Genomic DNA, 12,431 nt, shown 5'->3' with positions numbered 1-12,431 from the left:
ACACAGTTAAAACTGCTGGAATATTGCTACGTACACACAACCCCGTACTGAAGAGGTTTAGTTGTTCCCTTGGTATATGTTGGCCAGTCACAGGACCGTATTCTCGTCCACTTAAGAGGCTTCCTAGCACCCTTTTCTTGTCGATTTATTTAGCTTATTACACCTTACGACTGTACTGTATATTGCTTAAGTCTTTTCAGTAACAGCATGGATCGCATACAGAACGCACATGAGATTATTACCGTGCTATGTGCAGAAACAAATCGCTATGGAGGAAATGCAACGCAACCTCTTGACCTAACAAAACCTGTAGTCCTTTCGCGTTAACTTGGCCCAGGTGTTCTTCCTTTGCTGCTTTTCTCACGTACCTCAAGGGCAGACAGACAATACCGCTGCTCTACATCCTTTCCAGAGCATTTCTTTGTGACAAACACCATATTCTATTGTTCATCTATTGTTACAGCACGATATTCAAGATGGAGAGATGGTAATTTTAAGTCAAATTACAGCGAAAAGGGAACTGTAATCCATTGTTACAGTTCAGTATTTAAGATCGAGAGACTGGAATTTTAAGCCTAGTGAAAGTGAACAGGGTACAGAATTAATTTATTTTTACGGCACAATACTCAAGATGGAGAGATGGCAATTTTGGGCCAAGTTAGAGCGAAAAGGGTAAAGTGTTATCCCTTGTTATAGCTTCGTACTCACGATGGAGAGAAGGTAATTTTCGGCCAAGTTAGAGTGAAAAGGGTATAGTTCCGCGTCTTAAGGCCCCTGTTTGTTCCTTTGGGCCAAGTTAGAGTGAAAAGAGTATAGTACCGTGTCTTAAGTCTCCTGTTTGTTCCTCTGGGCCAAGTTAGAGTGAAGAAGGTACAGTACTGTGTCTTAAGTTCCCTGTTTGCTTCCTCAGGCTACGGTGAAAGTGACGCCCTCAATCTCAGTAGCAAGAGCGACTCGCGTGACGACCTTAGTGACGCTCCCACGCCCCGCGACGACCGTGACGACAAGGACGATGCCCTCTCTGACGCTGATGACCTCGACGACAAGAACGGTAAGCACAACGACCACTTTACTCGCCCCAGCCCAATGCAATCTAGTCTAAGCCAGTCCAACTCACCTCAACCTAACCCAACTCTACTCCATCCAATCCAATCCTACTCAACCTTAACCTACATTCAACTCCATCCAATCCAATCCAGTCCAACCCAACTCAACCTAGCCCAACTCAGCTCCATCCAATCCATTCCAGTCCAACCCAACTCAACGCCATCCAATCCAATCCAGTCCAACCCAACTCAGCCTAACCCAACTCAACTCCATCCAGTCCAATCCAGTCTGACCCAACCCATCCTAACCTAGCCCAACCCAGCCCATCCTGACCTAAACTAACCAAAACTCACTTAAAAACAAATGGCCATACGATAAACCTGAGTGAGGTGCTGTCATTTTCTTTCTTGCTTTTTACTTTATTCTTGGTACTCCAGACGATTTTATTCAGCCTGAGATAAGAAAGAAGCATCCCAAACCTTTTACTTGAGAGGGGAAAAAGGACGGTTTTATGCTTGAACACCTTCACTTCCAAGGACGAAGCTTTTATTCTCTCCTTACTACCAGACGATTTTCTTCAGCTCAGGAGAGAGTTTTAGTAATAGTAGTCTGTTTGTTTGCATAATTTTTCACCTTGGCGTTGGCTCTGGTTGTGAAGTATTTGACAGCTGAGTGAAACTATAATTACAAACATTTTTATATACTGACCTCTAAAATACGGGGACATTCCTCTAGCTCAAGAAAGTTTATAATTACGTACCACGTTATGTGAAAGGCTGTGAAGATGAACTGTATGAAAATAAATGGTATTCACAAACATTCTTAAACCAAACTTCACCCCATGAATCTAGTGCCGTTTTTATTAATTTATATACTTTTAATTTACTTATTTATTTATGCTACTTCCAGACGTGTTTATTCTTTCGGGAGATTCTTCTGTAAATACTGAAACCATATACAGCCTTTGCAAACCTACCTAACACCTGTTCCCAAGTGATTTAGTTTGTTTATTACTCCTTACTGTCCTCTTCCGTGTTACACAAATCCCTCCAATATTACCATAATCTACAAAGACAACGTACGAAAGGGTATTAACCAGCTATATCCAAAAACAAATCGCTTATGAAGGGATGTTAGGGAGCTTCCTTACCCGACGAGAATATGAGCCGCAAGAACACTAGAGAAAAGATTTTATTGTAATGACGGGGAATAGTTAGCAGTAATTTTGTCTGTTTGCATTTTATCCTTTTCAAAATCTTTATAGCTGTGTGACTAAGAAATTCTAATTATATGAGTAAAAATATGAATAATCTCAACTCCTGCATTCCAAAAACGTGTTCTCCATTAAATTTTTATTACCTTCAGACAGACTCATTCGCTCAGGAACATATGTTACGCTGTGAAGGGTCCACTGAAGGCTAAATTTAACACTTATTCGAAATTTAACTTTTTTTTTTTTTTTAAATCCCTCTTGCTCGAAATTTAACCCTCTTTTTCGAAAATTAACCCCCTTGTTCGAAATTTTATCCTTGATCGAAAATTACCTTTTTCGAAATTTAACCCCCTTGTCAGAAATTTAACCCCCCTTTTCGAAATTTAACCTACTTTTGGAAATTTAACCCCCCTTTCGAAATTAACCCCCCTTTCCGAAATTAACCCCCCTTTCCGAAATATAACCCCCTTTTTTCGGTATTTAATTCCCTTGTCCGATCGCCTCACTAATTTTAATATATGTGTGGAGGCAACAAACACTGAAATGAAAAACATGGTCATCGAGCAGAAAAGGCTAAAAACGCCCTAAGCCCAAGAACTTTTATACATACTGGCGTTCAGAGTCTCGCGTGCCACCTCGACACAACTCAGCGCCTGTAACTATTATCCTGTTAACTCCATCGCCGTAATCTCGCCTGAAGGAACCACTCGATTTTCGCTAAGTCCTCAACCCTTACCACTAACACCCGCATGATCTATTCGTAACTCGTCTTCCTTCGCGACTTATCCTCTGTATTACATCTTTACATCCTTGAGGTGTAATGTGCAGAAATTATCGCTAAACACACACACACACACACACACACACACACACACACACACACACCACTATACTTTTGTTCCACACATATCTGAGTGACCGGGAAGACTCAGCCAAATCCAGACCTCAACTTTCAATTCCAGTGCTCATTTCCCATATTTTCTTCTCGCAGATCTGAGTGACCGTGAAGACTTTGACTACCAGGACCGACCGTCGCTACACTACAACAACAACAACAGCAGCACAGCCAACAACAACCCCCTCACGTCGACGGCCAACAGCGTGGTGAGCGCCTCTAGCGGTGGCGTGGCGGCCCTGGCAAGTGGCGTGGGCAACCTGCTTTCGGGCAACATCAGCAGCAGTGGCAGCAGCAGCAGCAGTAGCGTCGCAACCCCAACCACATCACAAAGCTCCGCCCTACTCCCAGTCGGCGAAGACCGGCTACCTCCAGGTGAGAATCAATGGGCAACACAACATCCCGGGGCAACACAAGAGAATCAAGGGGCAATAGAATCAATGGGGCAGTATTACAGAATCAATGGGGCAATATTACCGAATCAATGGGGCAATATTACCGAATCAATGGGACAATAATGCAGAGTCAATGGGGCAATATTACACAATCAATGGGGCAATATCACAGAATCAATGGGGCAATATTACAGAATCAATGGGGCAATATTACACAATCAATGGGGCAATAACACAGAATCAATGGGGCAATATTACAGAATCAATGGGGCAATATCACAGGACAACACACACACAAATATGGGACGGAATTAGGGAGCACGACAGAGGAGTAAGGCCAGAAAAAATTACTGACAAATTTAAAGCAAGACACAGAATTAGGTTTGGATAATCTGCTCTAGGGTAACATCAGCAGTAGTGACGATAGCAGAGTCAGCAGTAGTGGCGGTAGAAGCAGCAGCAGTAGTAGTGGTAGAAGAAGCAGCAGTAGTAGTAGCGGTAGAAGAAGTAGCAGTAGTGACGTCACCCAAATCACGTCACAAACCTCCCCCCTACGACCAGGTGAGAAAGGGGACTACATATACCTGATTATTCTTCTTTTCACTTAGGTCTGAGTGGTCTGGCGGGTCTCAGCATGGGCGCAGGACCAGATGTGACGCCCGCCCCCCACCACCCACCCCTCTCCTCACTTGAGAACCTCCTGGGCAACATACAGAATCTCCTCAAAGTGGCAGCGGAGAGTGTGAGGCACGAGGAGAAGCAGTGGATCAGAGAAAAGGGTGAGCAGAAAGTTGGAAAAAAAAGAAGGACAAATGCTTAATTTCGATTATTTTCCTTTTCAACTTCTCTCCAACTACCAGTATCACTTACTACCACACACACACACACACACACACACACACACACACAAGAAACTGAACCCTGTCTAAATGGCTGAGGGGAATGTGAAGCACGAGGGGAAACAAAGAGAACCAATGAATCAGAATATGGTTGAGTGGACACAGGAAACTCCATCTCATCTAGTCTCTTTTCCTCGTCTCTTAGTTTTATATAACGTGGCTTTATATTATCCACCACCACATACACACACACACCCATACCCCACCCCATCCACCCACTTGAAGTCCACCCCCATCCACAATAACACCCACAAATCTAAAAAAAAAAAAAAAAATGATGAGAGAAGAGAGTGACCTACTTTTTTTAAATCTATAATCGTCCAAAGAAGAATGATAGGTAATGTTACGGTATTGGAAAGCCTAAATGAGACTGTTCCCCATTCGTCGGAATAATTTGCAAATACTGTATAAAGAATTATTGTCTGAAACTGATATGGGTACTATTTACAGATTTTATTCAAAGAGGATGTAACATTATTTCAAAGACGTGGTGCTGCACAGAATTCGATATTACACAGGACTGTCATAATGTATCGAGAATATTACTTTCACAGATGAGGGTAATAACTTTGTATGTTTTCCGTGACAGAGCACCTGCAGTTAGAGTTCCAGAGGCAGAAGGAGATGCGGGAGAGACTAGAGAAGCAGCTCATGGAAGACGAGAAGGTCAAATGTAAGTAAATTTCGGTTCTGTCTGATTATTCATTTCGCCTTAATTTCAGCCAGCAGGAATGGGGTAGAAGCTAGTGTGAGTAAACAGAGAATACAGCGGGCTTACTGTTTACAATAATATTTAGAGTCTGTTAAGGGCATGCTGCTGACAGTTCTACATTTATACCTTTGTTCTGCTACTTTGGGATCCGCCTTAGCTTATTTATTACTGGTAAATAAGATGATGCTCGTGACGATGACGATGTTTTTGGCTAAGACCTGACAGTATTTGACCCTGCACAGTCGAACGGGGTGAATAATCCTTTAGGTTGGGAAAATACACTTACAGATATTATACAATTAAATGCAATGTAAACAAAACTGCCTATTAACTGTCTTAAAAAAAAAAAAAAAAAAAAAAAGTCTCTCCTTCATCCTATCCTCTTATTTTCAGTTTCATCTCTAACAAAGCCTATTCTAAACTAAAGCATCAGTCATTCTTAGTTTCGACTGTGCCATTATTCCACTTCAATACCTCAACCCAAGTCTCTACCTCACCTCCACCTTTATGTCTCCACCTTCACCAAATCCACTGCCTCATCCCCACCCTTGGACACACCTACACGACTGTTTTAATACATAATTCACTGCCTCACTCTTCCTTCCCTCCACCTTTATGTCTCCACCTTCACCAAATCCACTGCCTCATCCCCACCCTTGGACACACCTACACGACTGTTTTAATACATAATTCACTGCCTCACTCTTCCTTCCCTGTCTGTACCAACACTCCATCTCCCCCTTCCCTTGCCTCACCCCCACCTCACTATACCTAACCCCCACCCCCACTCCCTCACTCTTCCTTCCCTCTCAGTCAACATATCTTCTCCCCCTCCCGTTTCACCCCACCCTACTACCTCACCCCACCCCCTACTGCCTCACCCTTCCTTCCCTGTCTCTATCAACATCCAGTCTCCTCACTTCCCCTGCCTCACCCTCATCTTGCCACTTCACTCCTCTTTCCCCACTTTACGCCTTGTCTCTAACTTCAGCCCTGCCTAACCAACACCCTCCTGCCTCACTACACTTCCCCTGCCTAATTTACCACCCTGTCTACCCTCTCTCTAGGCCTTATTCTCAACCCTGCCTCACTCCTACTCTATCCCCACTTCTGCCTCACATACACCCTTCCCCTCCCTCTCTCTCTCTCTCTCTCACACACACACACACACACACACACACACACACACACACACACACGCTGCCTCCTCACCCAAAACCCCATCGTTCCCACTCTTCCCCTGGCCTCACCTCGCCTTCCCTGCCTCACCCACGCTCTCCTGCCTCACCCTGCCTAACTCTGCGCCTCGTCTACCCTCCAGTGCTGTACCTCCGCAAGCTGAAGAAGGAGAAGCGAGCCCGGAGGCGCCTAGAGGAGGAGCTGACGGAGAAACTGAAGCGACTCTCACAGTACGAACCCAACGCCAAGGAGCTGCTAAGGGCTGCAGGTGAGTTATATCTATTTATCTGTCTATCTATCCATCTATCTATCCATCCATCCAACTCCCTTTTTCTATCTACATATATACCTATCTGTCTATCAGTGTATGTTTCTACCTATCTCTCTCTCTGTCTGTCTATCTGTCTATCTACCAATCAATCTATCAACGTATCTTCACAGAGGGATACAGATACAGATTCATATATTTACCCTGTTTACATGTACCTGAGTAATTTTGTATTCTTTCGTACAAGACTATAAATCCGGTCTGAATTCCTATGTGTGGGCGAAATGCGACTGCGAATGCAATACGAATACGTGCCCCTTATTTTTACCATTAGCAGCTTATTGAGGCTAAGACCAGACGATTTATTCAGTTGAAAGAAATCGCAGCAGTCAAAGTTCCATCCATGTAACTTCAGTCCTCCACGCCCACCCTCACTCCGGTACCCTATTAGTCCAATCCATCGACTTTCCCCTCTTTTTTTCCATACTTTCCTCCTTCCCCCTGATCGATGGAGATTAGATTCACGGAAATTATTTACCACTAATAGTCGCTGAGGAAATCCACGTCGATAATTTCCTCCTTAATCGACTCTCCTCCCTCTCGACTGTGATCTCATTTGTCCTGCTGAAGAAAGGAAAGAAGAAAAATGCAAGGAGGAATGGAGACGAAAGAAAGTAAGGAGAAATGGTAGAAAAGTAAGGAAGCAATGAAGAATGAGAGTGAGGAAGGAGAGGAGAAAAGCAAGGAGAAAAGGAGACGAGAAGAGTATGTAAGGAAGCAACGAAGAATGAGAGTGAGTAAGAAGAGTAGAAATGCAAGGAGGAGAAAAGGAGACGAGGGAGTTAGGAATGAATGAGGAAATACGTACGCAAAATGGAGAATGAGAGTAAGATGAAGCAGAAAAGGGTGTGGGAAAAATGAAAGTGAATCAGGAAAAGGAGAATGAAACAAGAAGGAAGTTAGAGAAATGAAGTAATGAGGAGACGAGAAGAGTAAGGAATGAATGAGGAAAAATGAACACAAAGTGGAAAATGAGCGAGTGCGAAAGGAAGAGAGGACGATGCGGAAAAAGAGAAGGAAAAAGGAAAACAATCAGAAAAAGGAAAATGAAACACAAAGGAAATTAGAGGAGAAAAAAAAGTAACTGGGAAAAGAAGGAAAAGTGAGAATGAAGGTAAATAATTGAAGAAGTAATAAGCACACAAAAAAAAAATACAAAATGAAAAAAACAAATAAGTAAATACTGTAAAATCAGAATAAGGCAAAGACGAAGAAAGGAGGAAACAAAGAAGAATGATATATGACGGGAAGAATGATATAAAATGAAACGAAGGACTGAACAAAATACCAGAACGAGAGTATGATGAAAGAGGGAAGAATCTGAGAGGGGAAAACCAGAAGCGAAAGACACAAGAAAAAGGCAAAAAAGAAACAACAGAATAATAGACAAAATTATAAAAATAAAGAGAACTTTAACCCTGAAGAAGGAAAGTGGAAAAGAAAAAAAAAGTGAGAAACGAGAAAGCACCCAAAATAAGGGAGAATTAGACAGAAAAAGAGGGGAAGGAAAGAAGGAAAATAAAATGAGCAAGAATAAGGGAAAAAAAAAAGGGCAAAAATAAGGCCAAAGAAAAAGGCTATGAAGACGACAACGACTGAAAAAAAAAAAATGGAGATCAAAAAATGGGAAGATCAAAGAAAATACGACGACGACGATAGCGACAATAAAAACAAAGCAAGAAAAACAAGAAATCAAGAGAAAATAATCCATGAGAAAAGATTATGAAGACGAGAACACCCATGAAGACAAAAAGAACGACGAAGAACATCAACAAAGACAATGACAACGATGAAGACGATAACAACGACGAAGAATACCTACGAAGACAATAACAACGACGAAGAACACCAACGAAGACAATAACAACGACGAAGAACACCAACGAAGACAATAACAACGACGAAGAACACCAACGAAGACAATAACAACGACGAAGAATACCTACGAAGACAATAACAACGACGAAGAACACCAACGAAGACAATAACAACGACGAAGAACACCAACGAAGACAATAACAACGACGAAGAACACCAACGAAGACAATAACAACGACGAAGAACACCAACGAAGACAATAACAACGACGAAGAACACCAACGAAGACAATAACAACGACGAAGAACACCAACGAAGACAATAACAACGACGAAGAACACCAACGAAGACGAAACAACGAATACCAACGAAGAAGATAACAACAACGAAGACCATAACAAAGACGAAGACAATAAGAAAAGACAATAACAACGTGAACACCAACGAAGACAATAACAACGACGAAGAACACCAACGAACACGATAACACTAGAACATCACAACTTTCAGCGCATGTGCCATTTTTCCTTGGGGGGGGGGAGGCAGAACCAATTCCAAAGAAATTATGCAAACTTTGATTTTTGTAGGGGTGTAATCAACTCTCATCGCATCACTCATTAATCGTATTATCCCCCTCCCCCCATGGAGAATTTTTTGCCCCAACTAATGTCTCCTCGTGTTACCCAATTTTTTAGACGTCACTAATCACAATGCAACTGGAAAAAGGTCGCGTCGGGTCGTGTCGGGTCGCAAGATGACACTTACGGAGGGGCGGCGTAAGGGTGAAAATCGTCGCCTGGAAACGTAATACCTTCGAGGAACAGTCTTGGGGAGGGAGTTTTTCGGAGCTCGTCAAGTGAGTTAAAAAAAAAAAAAAAGTATATAACAAGCATATCGCAATTACTCAAACGGAGGTGGAAACGATGCCTCGGAGACCTGTCATTAACCTCTACAGCCCGAGGACTTTTAAAAATAAATTCTTGCTTACACCAATTAAGAAACACGACGCCACCACACTGAAAGGGTTAATATCTCTCTCTCTCTCTCTCTCTCTCTCTCTCTCTCTCTCTCTCTCTCTCTCTCTCCAGGAGCTAAGGACCAAGAAACGCACACTACATCAAACAAGTATCATCGTGTGTGTGTGTGTGTGTGTGTTAATCCAGACTGAAAACGGCGTGCAAAAGTGAACGAAAACAAGAGGAACGAGAAGGTATAAGCTGAAACAATAAGGCAAATAAGCATCACTATTTCAAAGGGTAGCGTTTTTCTGGCTAAGAACGAAAAGAGGGAAAAAATTGGACGAAAAATGAAAAAAAAAAATATATGGAGGAAAACTTGAAAAATTAATGGGTTAAAAAATGAAAAACTGAAAAAGTAGACGAAAAGTTGAAAATGAAGGAAATTTGAAAAGAAAACGATTAAGTTGAAAAAATGGACAAAAACTGAAAAAAGACGAAAAGTTAAAAAATGAGGAAAATTTAAGTAGGAAATGAACAGAAATTAGTAAAAACGACGAAAGGTTGAAGAATGACGAAAAGTTGAAAACATCGATGAAAGCTTGAAGAAAGTATAAATAAATAAACGAAAAGGGAAAAAAATGATGATTGTGGAAAAAGTGAACGAATGGCTGAAAAACTTGAAGTGAAAAAAGTGGACGAAAAGTGGAAAAAACAGAGGAAAAATTGACACCTACACGAAAGGTTGAAAAAAATAAAATAGGTAAACGAAAAGGGAAAAGAGGGACGAAGTGGGGAAAGTGGACGAAAAGTTAAGAAAGTGAACGAAAGGTTAGGAAAAGGTGGAGGAAAGGTTAAGGAAAAGGACGAAAAGTTGAGAAAATAGACGGTGAGTGGTAAAACTGGACGAAAACAAGTGAAACGACTGGCAGGCGAGGTCGGCGAGGGGTAAAATTTCGAGTTTTCCCCTCCGATGAGACGAAAAAAATGCAGTGCCGTCCCTAATGATTCATATCAATTAATTCATTAAAGTTTTAATTACTGCGCAGGGCTCCGTCTTATAATCATCCCTGCTGATTATTTTGGGTGATACGAGACGGCTGTTCCAGGGAATACCCCCCCCCTTTTTTTTTTCTTTTTTTTTTTGTGGGAGGGAAGGGTTGTTGCTCCCCTATCAAGATGTCTTGGTGTGGGCAGAAAGTCTTACTGACAGGATGCTGCTGGTGGATGATGATTCTGACGACGGAAGTTGATGGTGGTGATAATAGGTGTTGATAATGATGATATATATATATATATATATATATATATATATATATATATATATATATATATATATATATATATATATGCGTAGGTGAGATAAGCCAACTTCCAAGTCATTACCAGCTTGACAAAGTAAAGATGCTTAGGAATCAAAAACTGTACAGTCGCTGAAGAGGACATTCGAGAGACAGGAAGTAATATCACTTATCCATCCATTAGCCTCTGTTTCCATGTGGAGCGTAGAGATGCGTGGTTTGGCTTCTCTAGTTCCGACATTTAAGGCAAGGGTGACCAGCCTCATTATCCTTCAGTGGCATTATGTACGCAATAAGCCCCAACTACCCAGCAAGTGAAAACCCTTACATGATCCATTCAGCTGGAGCCCCACAAAGCCACTAGGCGTCATTTAGTTATATGGTTATCACCTACCGTAGTAAACACTATCCTGGGTTACAGTTTCCATGGGTTACAGTAAAATCAATGATGATTAAATGGAAGCAGCATAACATTCTGGTCATCAAATTAATCATACTCGTAAAAAAACTACCAATTCTTATCTTCAGTTAATCGCTGGGGACAATTAACCCTTCCAGTACAATTTATTTTTATGCTTCATTCTTGTTACCATCAGACGAGATTATTCAGTTTGGGCGAAACATTTATGGCATTCAATTATAAATGATCTCTTAAAATTCAATATTATTATCAAAAATATCAATACGAGCAAAATACGAGTCGTAAACCACTAAAGGACTTCAGAATGCTAGATTAGACGCCATGTTATAAAACACACACACACACACACACACACACACACACACACACACACACACATCCCACCGTCTCCAAGAAAGCTATTGTGGGCTAAGAAAGTTTTGTAATTTTTCTGTAATATTAATCCAGTTACATGTCTTTGTTTTGCACCTTCAGTTTAATGCCATCTTTTTTAACTTTATGAAGGACGAATTTCATTAAGATTCATGATAAGGTTATGAAAGGCTATATCTAAACTCTCTGGTTTCAAAAGTTTCTCCCACGATAAAAATAAAATCGAAATGGGAGAGGGAGCAACAGTAATTCACTCCTATTTTCTTTCTCCCACGCTAAAAATACATAAATAAAATCGCTATGGGAGAGAAAGCAGCAATAATTCGCTCCCAGTTTCTTTCTCCCACACTAAAGATAAATAAAATCGCAATGGGAGAGGGAGCAACTATAATTCGCTCCCAATTTCCTTCTCCCAAGCTAAAGATAAACAAAATCGCTATGGGAGAGGAAACAACAACAATCCGCTTTAAGTTTCCCTCAACGATATAACCCTGTGGAATGGAAACAATGTATGGAAGGGGAGCAGACGGATATCCTTTAAACATTCGTGTATATTCACCATTTAAAGGGCAAATTTAAAGAGACGGTATCCGAATTTCAGGCACTGATTACTGTAGGCAACTGTACAATGGGGTAAAAAAATTCGGCTCCATTGGGTTGCGTGTGACTCCGGGAAGAAGTTGAGTGAGTTCATTAGAGAGAGGATATTTTGAGGCGAGCGAGGTTCTTAGCAACTTTCATCCCTTCCCTGCGCCATCACGGAATTGGCCCACCGTGAACTGAAAGGCTTTGAGGGAGCGCCTACCATCCACTCACTTAGTTGTGCTACCCCAGATGACTCCACACACACACACACACACACACACACACACACACAAAAAAGCCTGGTTGTGGC

General features: G+C 41.6%; 1 protein-coding gene across 1 annotated transcript in view; it reads left to right on the top strand.

Moving 5' to 3' along the window:
* Positions 1 to 12,431, top strand: part of LOC145413283 (uncharacterized) — a 238,345-nt gene that overhangs the window by 192,826 nt on the left and 33,088 nt on the right. Inside the window, exons 15-19 of the mRNA XM_080283015.1 lie at positions 911 to 1,051; positions 3,252 to 3,530; positions 4,159 to 4,329; positions 5,039 to 5,122; positions 6,483 to 6,608. Of these exons, the coding sequence (XP_080139141.1) occupies positions 911 to 1,051; positions 3,252 to 3,530; positions 4,159 to 4,329; positions 5,039 to 5,122; positions 6,483 to 6,608 (801 nt within the window). The remainder of the gene's footprint in view (positions 1 to 910; positions 1,052 to 3,251; positions 3,531 to 4,158; positions 4,330 to 5,038; positions 5,123 to 6,482; positions 6,609 to 12,431) is intronic.

This window comes from Coenobita brevimanus, chromosome 12 (assembly GCF_032717465.1).
Source record: "Coenobita brevimanus isolate Jiangsu-jjx chromosome 12, ASM3271746v2, whole genome shotgun sequence".
NCBI lineage: Eukaryota > Metazoa > Arthropoda > Malacostraca > Decapoda > Coenobitidae > Coenobita > Coenobita brevimanus.
This window is presented reverse-complemented; position numbering and strand designations above follow the sequence as displayed.